Genomic DNA, 16,188 nt, shown 5'->3' with positions numbered 1-16,188 from the left:
GATAGGCTGGCGTGCTCAAAGACAAAGGATTGGAGTGTGCTGGGAAAACCAGGAGTTGGATTTAGAGGCCCCAGGTGACCTTGGATAAGACCCATCTCCTCTAAGTGTGTCGGTATCCTCATCAGCAAAGTAGGAGGGTTGGACCAGATGGCCTCCAAGATTCTATCCGGCTTTAAATCTGTGATTCTACAACAAAGTGTTCCCCTTCAAAGCCCTAGGTCCACAGCTCATTAGGGAGAAAGGAGCACTTAGCAGTCTCGCTCAAATTTCTTTTAATATTCAAAGACACACAGCAGGAGACAATTACTTCTTTCCTATGAATAAATACCAACTCAACAGACAGAATCAACATTGCTAGCAAATAAGGCTCAAAAATTCTCGGCATTGGCGCCAGAGGGATATTTCTTTACAGCTCATCATGTCTGTACGTAAATTCCCTTGCAGATATAAACCCATCCTTGTCCTCGTCTTCTTTGTCAAAGATGTCTTCCACCAAAGTATCATGGTGACTCTCATTGATCATTGCCCCATGCTTTTCAAATTCCTTCTTCAAATAGATTTTAACCTGCAAAGGAAAGAATCGTGCTACTTGAAAAGGTCGGCCCTATGACCTGGGAATTATTAATCAATATCATCCAGCCTGTATTTCAGGCTATTTTATTATTGATCATAACAATAACTAGCATTTCTATAACACATGAAGGTTTGCAAAGAGCTATTGGTGTTATCTCATTTAATCCTCACGACAACCCTGGGAGGGAGGTGCTATCATTATCCCCATTTTATGGTTGAGGAAACTGAGGCAGATGGAAGTTAAGTGACTTGCCCAGGGTCTCACAGCTAGTAAGTATTAAAGGCAGCATTTGAACTCAGATCTGTTTGACTTCAAGCTTGGCATCCTATCCACTACTCTACGTACATGTGTATTTTAGAAATGTAGAGCTAAACAACAAATAATCAAAACAAATGATTTTTATAACATTTCCCATTTACTAAAGGGACTCTCCCCTCCTTTTTTTTCTTAATAAATTTAGCTACCTGGTTATAACAAGGTATATTTTGATGGAGATATGATCTGGTTGATGCAATCTGCATCAGAGGAGGGTGCACCTGCCTCAAGGAAGTTGCAGATCTTTGGAACTAACTAAATACGAAATATTTTTGACAGGAAATAGTCACCTCATTTTCGCTGTTGTTTGGGGGGTGGCGGATGGGAGATTGGGTCTCCTTGTCCCTGCCTAGGCTGGAAGTCCAGTGGCCATTCCCAATCTGATCCCCGCACTGAGCAGCCCCCACTTCTGATCTGGGTTGGTTCACCTCTCCTTCGGCAGCCTGTGCGCCTCCCGCGCACAAGAAGTCGGTGATACAGCGCTAGAGTTAGTGCAGACGCCTGACCGGTGTTCAGCCAAGCCACCACATTACCCTCACCTCTTGTTTAGACAGCTTCCAGTCATCATTAAGATCCATCTCTTGGAATGACTCGTGTGATCTTGGTCCATTTCGAATTTCCAGGAGATCAATATTGAATATCAGTGTACTCTCGGGGGGAATTTGACCTGTCGGGGGGAAAAAAGAAGGCTTTCGCTGAAACTTCTTACTTTTAAAAGTAGAAGATTTATGGATCTGGACAAAATAGGCCCTTAGCTAAACTTGGGGGGCAAATGTACTGAGCATAGTGAGTGCCCTACAGGTCTGAGTTCGCATTTTGAGTTGAGGCTAGGCGCTCCCTTTCCTTCATCAGCAGGAGATCTCAGCTTTCTAATCCAGAAACACACACACAGCCCATCATGGAGAGATACTTGAATTCTTGCCCAGCTCATAGCCAAGATGACCAAAATGAATGAAAAGGGAAATCTCATTTGTGCAACTGGTCTACGTTCTCAGGGGAGATTTCCCTGCTATTATTTAATAAACTGCTGGAAGTTAGTTCAACTCAACTAGAACTATGTATCCGAGGCCCTTTAATGCTATGGTCCCCTAAGCAGCACAGCACAGCAAAGAGAGGCCTGAACTCAGAGTCTGGGTTCGAATCCCACCCCACTCGTCTTAGCTGGTGCCTCTGGGCAAGTCACTTAGCCCCTCTCTGCCTCAGTTTCTCTTCTGCAATTACCATAGCATCAACCTCTCTGGATGGTTGTGAGGAACAAAATAGGTGACACAGGGAAAGCACTTTGCTTGTCTTAAAAGCGCTATAGAACAACCCGCTGAGGAGCAGAGGGACGCCGACCCAGTTTAATTTCCACTTCAGATACACATGGGTTGGAGGACCCTGGGCAAGTCCAACATTTCAGCAGCCCAGGTTCTAGATTGTACAGCATGCACTGATCTGCACTGACAGAAGGAGATTTCCTCACCTAGGAGTCCCCTAGATCAAAGGAATTGCCAGGTCCAATTTTTAAAAAAAGTACCGTTATTATCATCAGGCTAAAGATACAGCTGGCACAACTGAGAAGCAAGGAAAGGCCAGCTCTCTTGGGTAAGCACTGGCCCTCAGTTTCCTCATCTGTAAGCTGAGGGGATTGTACTACAGATACCTGAGGCCCCTTTCAGCTCTGTCCTCCTAGGAGTCTATAAAACTAGCACCATGCACAGAGTGCCTGGGGTCAGGAGGCCCTGAACTCAAATCTGGCTGTGTGACCCTGGACAAGTCACTTGACCCTGTTTGCCTCGGTTTCCTCATCTGTAAAATGAGCTGGAGAAGGAAATGGCAAACCCCTCCACTAACTTTGCCAAGAAAGAGTCGGACGCAACTGCACAATGGAACCAAAACAAAGACAGACATAACTGCCTCAACTTGTGTTCATGAAGAGTAGCCCGGTGTGCCACAAATGCAAACGTTATTTTTTTTCCATTTTCTCTTCCTATATTCCCTGCCTCTTCCCCATGTCTTTTCCTGACTCTTTGTTCTTTCCTTCCTTCTTTGGGGGGGGGGGCAATTGGGGTTAAGTGACTTGCCCAGGGTCACAGAGCTAGTAAGTGTCAAGTGTTTGGTCTGAGGCCACATTTGAACTCAGGTCCTCCTGACTTCAGGGCCTGTGCTCGAACCACTGTGCCACTAGCAGCACCTTGTTCTTTCCTTCCTATTCTTCCTCTGGGCACCCCCACTGGAGAATGATTCCTGGTTTTAGGGCCAACAAATGATTCCAAGTCATTTACTAATATCTACTATGCACTAGGCATTGTGTTAAGTGCTGGTGATACAAATAAGAAGAGAAAGACAGTCCCTGCCCTCAAGGAGTTTATAATCTAATGTCTATAGCCCTAAAGCTATGACCCAATCACTTGTCTATACAGACAGCTCCCTTTTATCTAAATTGAGGGAGAAGAAAAGATGAGTGTCTGATCCAAAATGGCAGCTTTAAAAATCCCCGGTTTGGCTTTGGAATTTTTTCCCCTTTTCTGTACCCCTGCTTGAATACTGGTGTGTCTGTTGCCCTTAAATTGATTAGAAAAAGTTTTATTAAATTTTTTTTTAATTTTATTTTTCAAAGAATAAAGCCACATCATGCAGACCTGATTTAGGAAGCTCTGGATTACAGATTTAGAACCGGATGGGAGCTTAGAGTGTGTTGTTCAACCTCTACTTTTCACACAGGAGGAAACTGAGGCCAAGAGAGATAAGGTCACACAGCCAGCTAGTGTCAGATGTAGGATTTGAAACGAGGTCCCCTGACTCCAGACTCGATGCTTTCTCCATTATGTCATAATCAGGGGTCAATAACATCACATGAAATAGCCCCAGTACCTGGCACAGAGTGAGTACTTAACAAATGATCACCCATCGACTAACTGACTACCAACAGGCCAAAGAGGCTGAAACTACTGCATCTCCCTGATGACTATCCGACATGGCAGTACGTTCCACTCAGCATATTTCTGTTTCATAAGGAGATGAGGGACTGAGAATGCCTTGCTATGAGAAAAAATGGAAGAAAATGGGGATTTACAAAAAAAAACCAAAACACACAATGCAGATGGGTGCATACGGAGGGTCTGGTGAGGTCCTCAAATAGAAGCAGGCGGCACATTGACTTAGAGATCCACAAATTACATAATCTGTGTCCTATCGTGTCTTTAACTATCTCGTTAAACATTTCTCAATTACATTTCAATTTGGTTCTGGCCTCCGTGGGGAGTTATACAGACTGCTTGTGATCTGACACTCCTGTGCAGTGGAACACAAGGATCTGGGTTCAAATCCCAGCTCTGCTGCTTGCTTGTCCATGAGATATCAGACGAGTCATTTAACTTCTCTCAGCCTCAGTTTCCTTTTCTAATCGTAACAGAGTTATTCCTCCAGCTAGAAGCCATCATAAAAGCCACATAACTCGAGCAACTTCCTGGGAAATGGGGGATGAATCAGTAGTTAAAAGGAAAAAAAAGCACTTTCAGGGGAAGGAAGATGTGAGCTACAAGAAATTGAAGGTCTCTGCTAGTTGCCTAGAGCCCCCCAAAGCTTCCTGGGAAGGATGAACTCCCTTTTCCAAATATTTCCCTGTGTTTAATCTGAAATTTGGGGGTAAACATTTCCAACATTTTTTTTGGAGCTCCCCAAAGCTTCCTGGGAAAAATGAATTCCCTCTTCCAAATATTTCCAAATATATTTAATCCTAAAGTTTGGGGTAAATATTTCCAAGCATTTTTTCCCTGGCAGATGACCACAAAGGAGAGTTAGAGGGTTCTTAGTTCCAAGGAGAACAAGACTTACGCTGTCCACTCAAAGCTGTTCCCCATCAGGGTCAGAAGGCGGGAGCAGCTTCTCCACAACCAGGTTGATTTCCAAAGAAGGCGTGGACCCCAAGCTAAAAGAGCTGGTGTTAGTCCAGTGTTAGGTGTGTTAGTTTCACTGTGGTCAGTTTCAGGGAAGGTAAGCAGAGTTAGGTTTGTTAAATGGTGAGCACCTGTTAAAGGCAGAGGAGAGAGGGAAAGAGGGTTTTGGCCGGGAGTCACAGAAGAGTTAAAAACACACCTATCGTCCCTAAAACCAGTCTGAGCCCCAACGCATACATTTTCTAGGTGCCTGATTTTCTTTTCCAGATTTGAATCTAACTATAGAAACAAGAATGTTTTAATTTTAGCCAGAAGAGGCTTAGCTTGGCAACTTCCTATTCAGGAATACAAATGTGGAATCCTTATAAGGGATGAATGTATCCACAACTAGGAAAGAAACAGAATGTACTGAAATGGGAAGGTCTCAGCAACGTCTAGCCAAGAGAAAGGAAGACAGGCATAGCTGGGGAAATGTTTTGTGGTAAAGTGAAAAATTTGGGGGTGTGTATGAGTGTGAGAAAACAGTAAGAAAAAAAGAGAACGAATAAACCAACTCGTAGAAAGACTGATTAGAAATGAACTTAAAAAATGTTTTACATCATTGCACATGTATAACTTTTATCTCATTGCTTACCTTTTCAGGGAGAAGGGAGGGAGGGATAGAATTTGTAACTCAAAACTTTAAATAAAAATATCTTTAAAATTTTTAAAGGAAAAACAACAGATATGAAGTGAACTTAAGGACAAAGAAACTAGGGGTGAGGCATGTGAATGAGACAGAGAAGGAAGACAAAGGAATGATAACAACCATAGTAATAGGAATAATAATAATAATTTTTTTTGTCTAGCCCTATGATATTATTGGTGTGGAGAGGAACTTCTGGTGTGGAGATTTTTTCTTCTAATGCAGAATGCCCAGGGTCCAAAGCAGAATGTGTCAGAGGCAGGACTGCATTTGGAATCAGTTTCCAGACTCACGCTTGAATACTAGTACAGAGAATTAAAGTCCTTAGTCTAAAGTTCTGAGAATTAATTAAAAAGCAAACAATGAAGCCGCACCCAGCAGAACTAATTCAGTAGGCTCTGGATCATCCTGACCCAGCAATGAGATAAAAATCATGGAGAAGGGGATAGAACAGAGGCTTTGTGACTTAACAAGTCACTTACCTGGAGGCTTAATTCCCAGATTGGTATAAGGAAGATAATATTTCAATTACATTCCTTACCCAGTCACTGCGAGGAATGGTCACCTGGAGAGTTGAACCTAGTCTCCTCCAGACTCTAAATGCCACAGAAGCCAAGGGCACTGTGTGATGGAGAAGGAAGGCCCCCACAGCCTGTTCGGCTGGGCCCAAATTCCTCATCTGTCTAATCTGTCCTCATCGATCAGTATTTATTAAGCTCCTACTATGCATCGGGTACTATGCTATGTGCGTGCTATGAATGGTCTTCATCAGGGGGTTAGAGTAGAGAGCCTGAGGATCTGTCCAGTTCTAATGTTCTATGTAAAATGTCTTGTAAACCCCAAGGCATGAAATAAATATCAGCTATTTTTATGATCTGAAGCTTCAGTGTAGCGGTTAGCAAGCTGACCTTGGACCCAGGAAGCCTTGGGTTCGAGTTCCACTTCTGACATATGTGTGACCCAGGGCAAGTCACTTAACTTCTCCATTACCTTGGACAAGAGTGTAATGGGTAGAGAAGACGCCAACATTCAGTAGTAGGAGGATTTTTCTCATCTGGGAGCTCACAATACCAATGAAAGCACAGGCCTAGCCTCTATTATTGTTATTATTACTATTAACAATGACAACAACAATAATGTTGGTATTGATATAAATATTATTGTTATTAACTGTTATCAAATATAACTATTATTAAATTAATGTTAATGACAATAATAACATTCATATGACTAACAAGATAATTATGATGATGATGATGATGGGGATGATGATGATGATGATGATGATGGGAAGATTCTAGTCTTCCTCTTCAACTCAAAGCAGAAACACTTGAGTGTGACAGAGAAGGAAGGAGGAGGAGGAAGGACCAAGCGGCAAGATTACCTTTCCCCTCTTTTCCATACCCCAGGGCAGGGGGGATGGTGAGCTTCCTCTTCTCCCCCACGCACATGCCCTTCAGACCTTGGTCCCAGCCTTTGAGAACCTCCAGGATGCCAAGTGTAAACCAGATGGGCTGGCCGTGGTTATGTTTGTGCCTGAGGAGAAGGAGACGGAGTGAGTTACCATTCCAGCGTGCCTCCTGGCTTCACTGAAATGCTTCCTAGCCACCCCATCTCCTCCTCAGGTCCATGAGTGCAGCTCCTTCCTTTTACCTTGAGTGAAAGCTGCTCTCTTTTTTACCCCCTTAAGACAACTTCAGCCCGCCGAGGATGGCCACTCTCTCCCCACGAGGCGAGAGGCACAGAATGAGGTCATCTACAGGGAGAGCTATAGAAAGAGGCACTTGGGAGCCACCCTGAGAGGAAAGAGGGGGAGCCTGTGGAAAAAAAGTGAGAGACAAACGGTGGTCAGACATGAGGTACTGACTGCATACACAGGCAGGAAGGGGTGTGTGCCTGCGTCCAAGACTGGAAACCAAAGAGCTGGTACAGAGAGGGGAGGAAGGAGAAGAGTTCTAGGTGTCCCAACCTGAAGTCTTCTGCTATAGCAGAGCTGCCTCTCATGGAGAAAGAGAAAAGAAGAACCCCCCCAAAAATACCAGTCACTGCCCCCAGAATTCTCCCCGGTCCCTGAGGTCTCAGTACTCTTTAAAACTTTTTAAATTTTTCAATTAACAATCATTTACTTTCTCTACCTCCTAACTGCCTTTAATAGGGACAAAAATGAAACCTTTGCAACAAATATGCAAAGTCAAGCAAAACAAATCCCCACGTGGGTCTAGCATCCTTTTTTTTTTTTTGGCTAGAACCATCCCCTCAAAGGTTACCTTCAATCTACTCTGCATTTGTCTTGGATATACCCAGTTATTTCCATGTTTTCTCCCCACTCAGAACATAAGCTCTTTGTTTTTGTCTTTCTTTGTGTTCCTGATGCTTAGAAGAATGCCTGGTACATGGTGGGCACTTAAGAAATGCTGGTTGATTGACTGATTGATTTCTACTCCTCAAGTGCCAACAGTTAATAAATGCCTGTTGGCTCACTGGCTGACCCTCGTTTCTATATCTCCCCATCACCAGGCTCTGCATACAGTGGGGTCCTACATAGACCTTTGCTGAATTAATCAGAACAGAACACATAAGTGGCGCATTTTCACCTGCATGTTTTGCTCCTGAAGGCATAGGAGGGTGATAGGGTCATAGATACAGCCCCCTTTCCTTTACAGAGGAGGAAGCCCAGGTCCAGAGTTTAAGTGACTTGCCAAAAGTCACATAGGTACTATGTAAAAGAGAGATCCAAGTTCACCTCCTTTGACTCCAGAGGCAGGACTCCTTCCCACGCCTGGGGAGGAATTTTAACTACAAATCAGATCTATCAGGGAGGCATCCAAAACTGAAGAGCAGTAGGAGGTCTGATAAAAAAAGAAATAGGGGGCTGGGAACCAAGAGTCTTGGGTTCTATTCCTGGCTTTGCTACCTAAAGGCTGGACCAGACAGGGAAAGTTAACTTCAATGCACCCATTTCTCCTTTTTGACATGAGGGGCTTGGATCATATCCTGCAATTCTAGCTCTGAGATAGTGCCTTTTGACCATTCTTTTTATTTATCTACTACAGAAAGCAGCAGAGTATTCATAGCCAATTAGCAGAAGTAGCCTGGGTTAGTAGATCTCACTGGGGGGAAGGAGAGGGAGAAGAAAGAAGTATCCTGGATTCGAAGTCAGGGGTAGATGGATGATTAGAAACAATAAAATAAGCAAGTAGGTACATTCGATATGTATATTTAAAGGTAATGTGAAAGAGGGCGGGAAGATACTGGGCATCCTACCATACCAACTAGAAGCCTGGACCCCTAAGGCCTCAGTTTCCCCCTCTGCAAAATGGAGACAATAACCGCACCTTCCTCTGAGTGGGGTTGTGAAGCTCGAATGAGATTCCGTAAAGTGTTTGACAAAGCCTTAATAAGCGAGTATAAATGTGTGGCTATTGTACAATGTAAGCTCCTTGAGGGCAAGAGGCCTGTGTCTCATCTTTTTCTCTGTCTCTAGCGTACTGAGCAAGCCTCTGAGACGGATCCCTGGGTTCTAGAGGCTCTGGGTTACTCCAAGGCAAGTCCCTCAGGCTCGCAGCGTGCCCTAGGAGACTTAACCAGACTAACTGGAAGAGAAGGTGCGGACCTCAGGGAGAGGGAGATTCCTCCCCCAGGAATTCCCGGTTCATGAATAGATGCAGCGTGGGAGCTTCCTAAGTGCTTGGGGCGTTTTCCACGCGTGCTTCTTCACCAGTCTCGAGGTCAGGTCCACCCTCCCTCTGGTCCAGGCGGGCGCACCCCCGTTACCTAGCCACCTTCCCTGCCCCATCACTTACGTGGAGTGAAACAGGGACCCGTCCTTCTCCAAGTAGCCTTCGTAATGTAACAGCATCATATCGCCACCTTTGGTCTTCCGCTGGCAGATGAAAGGCTTCTGGAGGACCTCGATCTTCACCTCGGGCTCCGGGATCAGTGCCCCCCTCCCCAGGGCCAGCAGGGTGGCCAGGAGGGCTGGCCACAGGACCAGTCTCATGGTGCCCCGGCCGGTAGCACAGGCGTCCTTTCAAAGCGAGCCGCTTCGGGGGAAAGCGACCTGACTACATGAAATCAATGCCTGCTTTGCAGTTTAAGGCCTGGGGAAAGCTCTGGTCCCGGCCAAGTTCATGGCTCCCGGTCTCAGTAGACGTGGCACACTCTGCTCCCCGCGAACAACTCTGCAGACGCACAGCGGCTCCCTTAGGGTTAAATTCGAGGAGCGCCTAGGATGGCTCCTCTCGCTTGGGGCGGCCTCAGGATAGCGACGGCTCACAGGCTCCTGTTCCCGTCCCTCTCCCGAGCCTTCAACTGCATGGACCAATGAGTACAGCTCATTTAAACGAAACCGACCTCCTACAGAACGTTGCGTAGCCATGGGATGCGTTGCTTGGCAACCCAAACCGGCGCTGGCTTTCAAGAGCATGCTCACTCGTCCAGCCCCGGGAAAGGAAGGATGTGAGCAAAGCCTGCAACCCGGGGATTCCAGGGCTCCGGATTTTCGAGAAATGGGCTAGGCTGGGAGAAGGGAGGCGGGAGGGAGGGACCTATCCAAAAGGCAGATTTCCGTCTAAAAGTAACCAAAATCCTAGAATTGATGCTGAGGAGGGGAGGGCCGAGGAGCAGGGTCAAAACACGCGGCCTAAAATGTGGGTGGGAAAATTGAGACACTAATGCACTGTTAGTGGAATTGTGAACTGATCCTCCCTTTCTAAAGAGTAATTTGGAACTATGCCTAAAGAGCTATAAAATTATGCATACCCTTTGGTCCAGCAATACCACTTCTAGGTCTGTACCTCAAAGAGGTCAATGTAAAGGACCTATATGTACAAAAATATTTGTAAGGTTTTTTTTTTGTGGTGGCAAAGAATTGGAAATTGAGGGGGTGCCCATCAGTTAGGGAATGGCTGAACAAGTTGTGGTGTGATTGTGAAGGAGTACTATTGTGCCATAAGAAATGACCAGAAGGATGGTTTCCGAAAAACCTGGAAAGACTTACATGAAATGGTACAAAGTGAGCAGAACCAGAACACTGTACACAGTAACAGCAATATTGTGCCATGATCAACTGTGAGTGACTTAGCTGTTCTTAGTAACGTAACAATCCAAGACGATTCTTTTGTTGTTGTTGTTGCTTTTTTTTTTTTTTTTTGGTGAGGCAATGGGGGTTAAGTGACTTGCCCAGGGTCACACAGCTAGTAAGTGTCAAGTGCCTGAGGTCGGATTTGAACTCGGGTCCCCCTGACTTCAAGGCTGGAACTCTATCCACTGCGCCACCTAGCTGCCCCCAATCCAAGACAATTCTGAAGGATTTATGATGAAAAATGCTATTCAGAGAAAGAACCAATGGAGTCTGAATGCAGATTGAAGCATACTTTTTCTTTTTCTTTTTTTTTTACTTTCTTCATTTTTTTGGTCTGTTTTCCTTCTCAACATGGAAATATATTTTGTATGAGTGCACACATATGTTGTTCAGTCGTGTCAAACTCCTCTTGATCCCCTTTTTGGAGTTTTCTTGGCAAAGATATCGGAGTGGTTTGCCATTTCCTTCTCCAGTTCATTTGACAGATGAGGAAACTGAGGCAAACAAGGTGAAGGGACTTGCCTGGGATCACACAGCTAGTAAGTGTTTGAGGCCAGATTTAAACTCGGGAAAATGAGTATCCCTACTGGAGGCCTATCACTCTATTTACTTTAACACCTAGCAGCCCAGGTATAAACTACATCAAACTGCTTGCCTTCTCAAGAAGGAGGGAGGGGAGAGAGAATTTGGAACCCAAAATTTAAAAAAAAAAAAGAAAGAATGTTAAAAGTTCATTTTATATATAGCTAAAATATATTAAAAATTTCCAAAAAATACTCTAAATTTCAGGCAAGCTACTACTTTAAGGTGTGTAATGATGCTGATGGAGAAGCATAATGAAGCATTTATAAAGTGTCTACTATATGTCCCTTCTAGATCACTGCCTCGTCATGGCGGAGGGGCTTTCTGGGCTCAAACAACGAGCTATGCTGTACAGTTGCCCATAACGGATGGGTCATAGTGGAGAGTTCTGACAAAAGGTGATCTGCTGGAGGAGGAAATGGGCAACCACTCCAGCATCTTTGCCAAGAAAACCCCAGGGACGGTATAAAATGCTAACAGACATGACATCAGACTGGTGTGCACTGTGTCAGGGAAACCCCCAGTGAACCCCACCACCGCTCTATGCCAGACCTGGTGCTATGGATTCCAAGACAAAAGTGAGGCAAACCCTGCCTTCCAAAAGCATCCTTGTCGTCATCACAGACTTTATTTTGCCATTTTAAGTTCACAAAGCATTTTACATCCCGTCATGGGCTAATTTGAAGCTCACACCAACCGTGAGAGGTAGAGAGCTGCCCCACGCTCTTTCTGTTGTAAGTATGAGGAAATGAAGGCAGGTTCCTAAAGAGAGGAATTTGTCCAAATCTTGATGTTCATCAGTGAATGCACGTCATAGAGTCATATGTTTAGAGCTGAGTAGGGGACCATAGAAACTACCAGATCATTTTTATAGATTAAAAAAATAAAAACAACCCCGAGGTTCAAAGAGGTTGTGGCTTGCTTAATTTCAGTATGTAACTTTGTGAGCTTTAAAACGCTAAACCGAAGCATTAGATGTGAGCACACTGTACAGATAACGTATAATATGGGCTTATTTTCTTCCTACTAATCATCTACCTTTGACCCCAAACTCAATGTTCTTTCTTTCCTTCCTACTGTTCAGCTAACTCTCCTTATCAATAGCGATGACCTGGCATTTAAATGTACAAAGTGTTCTGGATACATTAATATGACGGCTGCTGCCCTCCCGGGACAAACGGGGCAAACCGAACCTGCTTTTAAGAGAGGATCTTAAAATAAGTATTGCCCTCGCGGTCTGAACTCTTGGGAGCCATGCCACTCTTGGGCAAATCAAGATTTCAGAGCTGGAAAAAGCCCTCAAGATTAGCTGGCCCAACCCTGTCATTTTACGGAGGAAGCCACCGAGGTTGAGGGACCTGTCCAAGGTCAGCCGAGGGGGCCAATAGGAAAGGAAAGACATCAAGCGTTCTTTTCCCCTCACTCACTCGACAGTGAGTTTTCCCCGGGACTCAGTTTTCTTTTTTGCAAATGAGGAGGCTGGACTTGACCGTCTCTCAGCTCGCTCCCAGAACATAACCCGATAAACTTTTGCATTTGCGAATTCTCACTGAATATTTCTATTGGGCTGGAACTCATTGCCACTGTTTACATAATTGTTAGCTGCGAATTCGTGCCGGGGTTTCACGGGCTCGCATTAGTGGGGACCTGGTTGTACTGGCAGCCCTAGGAGCTAGGTGGCAATCCCAGCTGTGTTACTCATTGTTAAGGGGCCATGTCCCGGGGCCTCAATGTCCTCATCTGAAAAATGGGGGTTAGCCTGCGCGGCCTCTCCCAGCGCCAGCTCTAGGAGCCCCGGCGCTGAATTCTGAAGACGCTTCCGCCTCCGAGCTCGCGATGATGGGGGTGCAGCCCGTGCGCGGTGCCCGGCCTGGCTCGCAGTTCGGTAGAGTTAGTTTTGAGAACTTCAAAGCGTCTCTAAGTGCCGCTTGTGTCTGCAAGGTCGGCTTCCCCCCAGGACCCCCCCCCCGCACGCTGGCGGCCGCTTCTCGGGCAGTGCCAGGCGGATTGGCCGCCGGGCCGAGGGTGGGCAAGGCCGGCCCTCCGCGAGGCCCCGCCTGCTGCGGGCTGCGTGGGGACGAAAGCCCGAAGTGGATTCCACGGCTCCGGGCTGCGGCGCCGCGCTGGCGGCCGCACTGGGCATGCGCGAGCGTGCTCAGTCCTGGGCCGGCCTCCCGAGGTTGCGGGGCGCCGGCCGGCGGCGGCGGCTGGAGCCGGAGCCGGAGCGGGAGCCGGAGCCGGAGCCGGAGCCGGAGCCGGAGCCGGAGCCGGAGCCGGGGTCGGAGCTGCTGCCACGGCCGCCGCTGGCGCTGCCGCTGCCGCTGCGCTCGCCCGGGAGCTCGCTACACTTTTGGAACGTTGATACATTGTCCCGCGCGCCGCGCGCTCTCATTGGCCGCCGGGCCCGGCCACGCGCTGCTCCGATTTGCCCCGCGGCCCGCCGGGCTCGGAGCGTTCCGGAGGGAGCCCCGCTCCCGAGGGCGGCCCCGGCCCCGGCCTCAGCGTGCGGGCCGCTGCGGGCGGGCCATGGCCCTGCGGCCTCTCGGGAGTCCCTGTGGCCTGGGGCAGCGGCGGCGGCGGCGGCTGCTGCGGGGATCCTGAGAGCGGCGGCGGCGGCGGCGGCGGCGGGTGGATGGGCCCCGGGATCCCCGCACCATGGAGGGGGTGCTCTACAAGTGGACCAACTACCTGAGTGGTGAGCCAGGGGGACCCCCCCCGCGGCAGGGGGCGGGGCGGGACTGGTGGGGCGAGCCGAGCCCCCCTTTTACGAGCGGGGAAACTGAGGCCCAGGCTAGAGAAGGGGTGTGCCCCAGGGTAGGGACCTTGGGGGCGGGGTCTCCTGGCCGTCGAGCCTTGGGCTTAGATCTGGAGGGGACCCAGGGTTTACACAGTCATAGGGTCATCAGTTCAGGGCCAGAAGGCGCTTTGGGAGGGGTCCCCTGACCCTCGAGCCTTGGTGGGATCTGAAGGGTCATCTGGGTCCAGCTCTTCCTTTTATGAATGAGGAACCTGAGCCCTGGACGGTCAAGTGACTGTGTTCCCTCATTCTATAGGAGAGGCACCCATCCCAGGGAGGTTGGGGTTAGCCCAAGATGACTCAGGTAGGGTGTTTGCCTAGATGAGGAAGTGAGCTGCCCAAGGTCACGCAGGTGGCCTGGGAATGCCCAGGGACCTGAGACTGCAGCCGGTGCTGCCGTAGTACAGGCACCCTTGCTTTGTACAGATGAGGAAACCAAGGCCCAGACCTTGTCTTGCTCAAGGTCACATCGCTAGTGACCCGGTGGGACCGTGTCTCTTTCTTCCCTTCCACACTCCCCTTATTGGGTGTCTTTTCATCTCAGGGCCCTGGATTTAGGGCTGGAAAGGACTTCGGAAGTGATTCTGGTCCCCCCCTCTTATTTTACATTTGAGGGCATTGAGGCTGGGGAAGGTGGAGTGACTTTGTCATGGTCAAACCCATAGTAAGTGGGAGTCGGGATTGGAACGCAAGCCCCCTTTCTGCCAATCCCAATCCCTGCCTTCTGAGTGATTGTGGTCTTTGGGGGTGGAGGTCACATTTTTTGTGATTCCATCCTGACATCTCCATAGCTATTAGTATCCCGAGGGACGCCTTAAGTAAACTGCTGGAACAGTTCTCCAAAGGAACACTTTCCCAACTGTGTTGTGGTGACTTAGCCAGGAGGTCAGACTCAGTAGCCCTCTGGGTAAATTGGGCTTTCTCTGGGCTTGATTGCTAGGAAAAAACTCGAATGATTTGGTTGCATGAATTTGAGGACATCCCGGGGGCGTGCTAGCTTCCCGGGGATGGGATCCCCGAGTTCCTTCCTAATGAAGGGATCTGGCTCTCCTTGTTTATCTCCAGGCCACCCTGGGAGGGCCAGCTATCAGTTTTGATTTAATTGTTGGCCTGGGTGTGATTCGCTGAGCCAGCAAAGTGTGTCCTACCACAGCAAGCTCACCCTTTCCCCTGTTCGCCTTTATTGTGAATGGGAGACCGGATCTGTTCTCAGCACACACACCTTCCAAAATTTGGGTCAAAACTTACACTTTTTTTGACATTTCAAAACAGTGCTATGGAGATCCTAGCTCTGGAGCTGGGCTTAGAGAACATCTAGTCCAAGCCCCTTATTTTACAGGTGAGGAAACTGAGGCTTAAACAGGGGAAATGACTTACCCATCGCCCTAGAGGGAGTAAGTGACGGCCAGATCCTCTGTGTGCCAATCTCGGGCTCTTTTCACCATGCCACACTTGGAGAGCCATCCCCTTCCCCTTTTCATGGATAAACCCAGAGCCACAGAGGGCGAGTGACTCAGCCGCAGTCACACAATGCTGGGATTTCAACCCACGACGTTTGACTCCAGACCCAGGGTCCTTTGCTTGTCGTGGCGTTTTAGGGACGTTGGTTTTTATTAGAAAGTTGTTAAGTCCCCGCTATTTTTCATGCAAGGGACATTGACTCTTCTCTTTCCAGGCCAATTCGCCAAGCTGTAAAGTTGAGTGAAATGTGATTTTGGTACTGGATTGTTAAGACAGCTGAGCATCTCTTCTCTCAGGCCTGTCCCGTAATATTCAGGTAGCTGGGGGAAGACCGGAATCTGTGATGTTCCCCAGGCACAGTGAGAAAGTTCCCCGGGTCCACCCGGGGATCTGTCTCTTGCTGGTGGTGGCCTCAACGGCAGCAGTTTAATGAGTAATGGGTTCCCAATTGACTATAAACGTTAAAGGATTAGCTGGGAGACCTGCTGCTTCCCTTCAGGGGCCCCAGATAGGGATGAATGAGAGCTGCCTGAGCCCAGGAGAGCCCCAGCCTCATCGGGCCTGGAGGCAGGGGCTTGGACAAAGTGAAGTCCTTGTAGCTCCCGAATCTGATTCTTGTGCCGGTAAGGGTAATGGCTGAGGCAGCTGTTGGTCACATGTTAGCTTTCCTATTAATTCTTCCCCTTCTCACGCCTTCTGTCTTCTCCCTTCTCTCCTCTTTTCTTCTCCCCCCCCAGCCTTCCCCTTCTTTTCCCTCTCTTCCCTCTTTTCCTCTTCTCTCCTTTCCTCTCCCCTCCCCTTCCCTCTTCT

The 16,188-nt window shown here is 47.9% G+C and overlaps 2 protein-coding genes across 2 annotated transcripts in view; one reads left to right on the top strand and one right to left on the bottom strand.

Annotated features, from left to right (window-relative positions):
- Window positions 1-255: 255 nt before the first annotated feature.
- On the bottom strand, window positions 256-9,689 carry LOC114050596 (peptidyl-prolyl cis-trans isomerase FKBP14). The gene is made up of 4 exons (XM_027872413.1): window positions 9,259-9,689; window positions 6,840-6,991; window positions 1,429-1,556; window positions 256-565 (listed from the first exon to the last, which is right to left on the bottom strand). The coding sequence occupies exons 1-4, from the start codon at window positions 9,453-9,455 to the stop codon at window positions 407-409; spliced, it is 636 nt and encodes a 211-aa protein (XP_027728214.1). The 5' UTR covers window positions 9,456-9,689; the 3' UTR covers window positions 256-406.
- A 4,053-nt stretch (window positions 9,690-13,742) lies between these two features.
- The window catches only part of LOC114050651 (pleckstrin homology domain-containing family A member 8-like), a 47,953-nt gene continuing 45,507 nt past the window's right edge, over window positions 13,743-16,188 (top strand). Inside the window, exon 1 of the mRNA XM_027872498.1 lies at window positions 13,743-13,815. Within this exon, the coding sequence (XP_027728299.1) occupies window positions 13,776-13,815 (40 nt within the window). The 5' untranslated portion in view covers window positions 13,743-13,775. The remainder of the gene's footprint in view (window positions 13,816-16,188) is intronic.

This window comes from Vombatus ursinus, unplaced genomic scaffold (genome assembly GCF_900497805.2).
Source record: "Vombatus ursinus unplaced genomic scaffold, bare-nosed wombat genome assembly UNPS02014799.1, whole genome shotgun sequence".
NCBI lineage: Eukaryota > Metazoa > Chordata > Mammalia > Diprotodontia > Vombatidae > Vombatus > Vombatus ursinus.
Note: the sequence above shows the minus strand (reverse complement) of the source record. Positions and strands in the feature narration are given on the sequence as shown.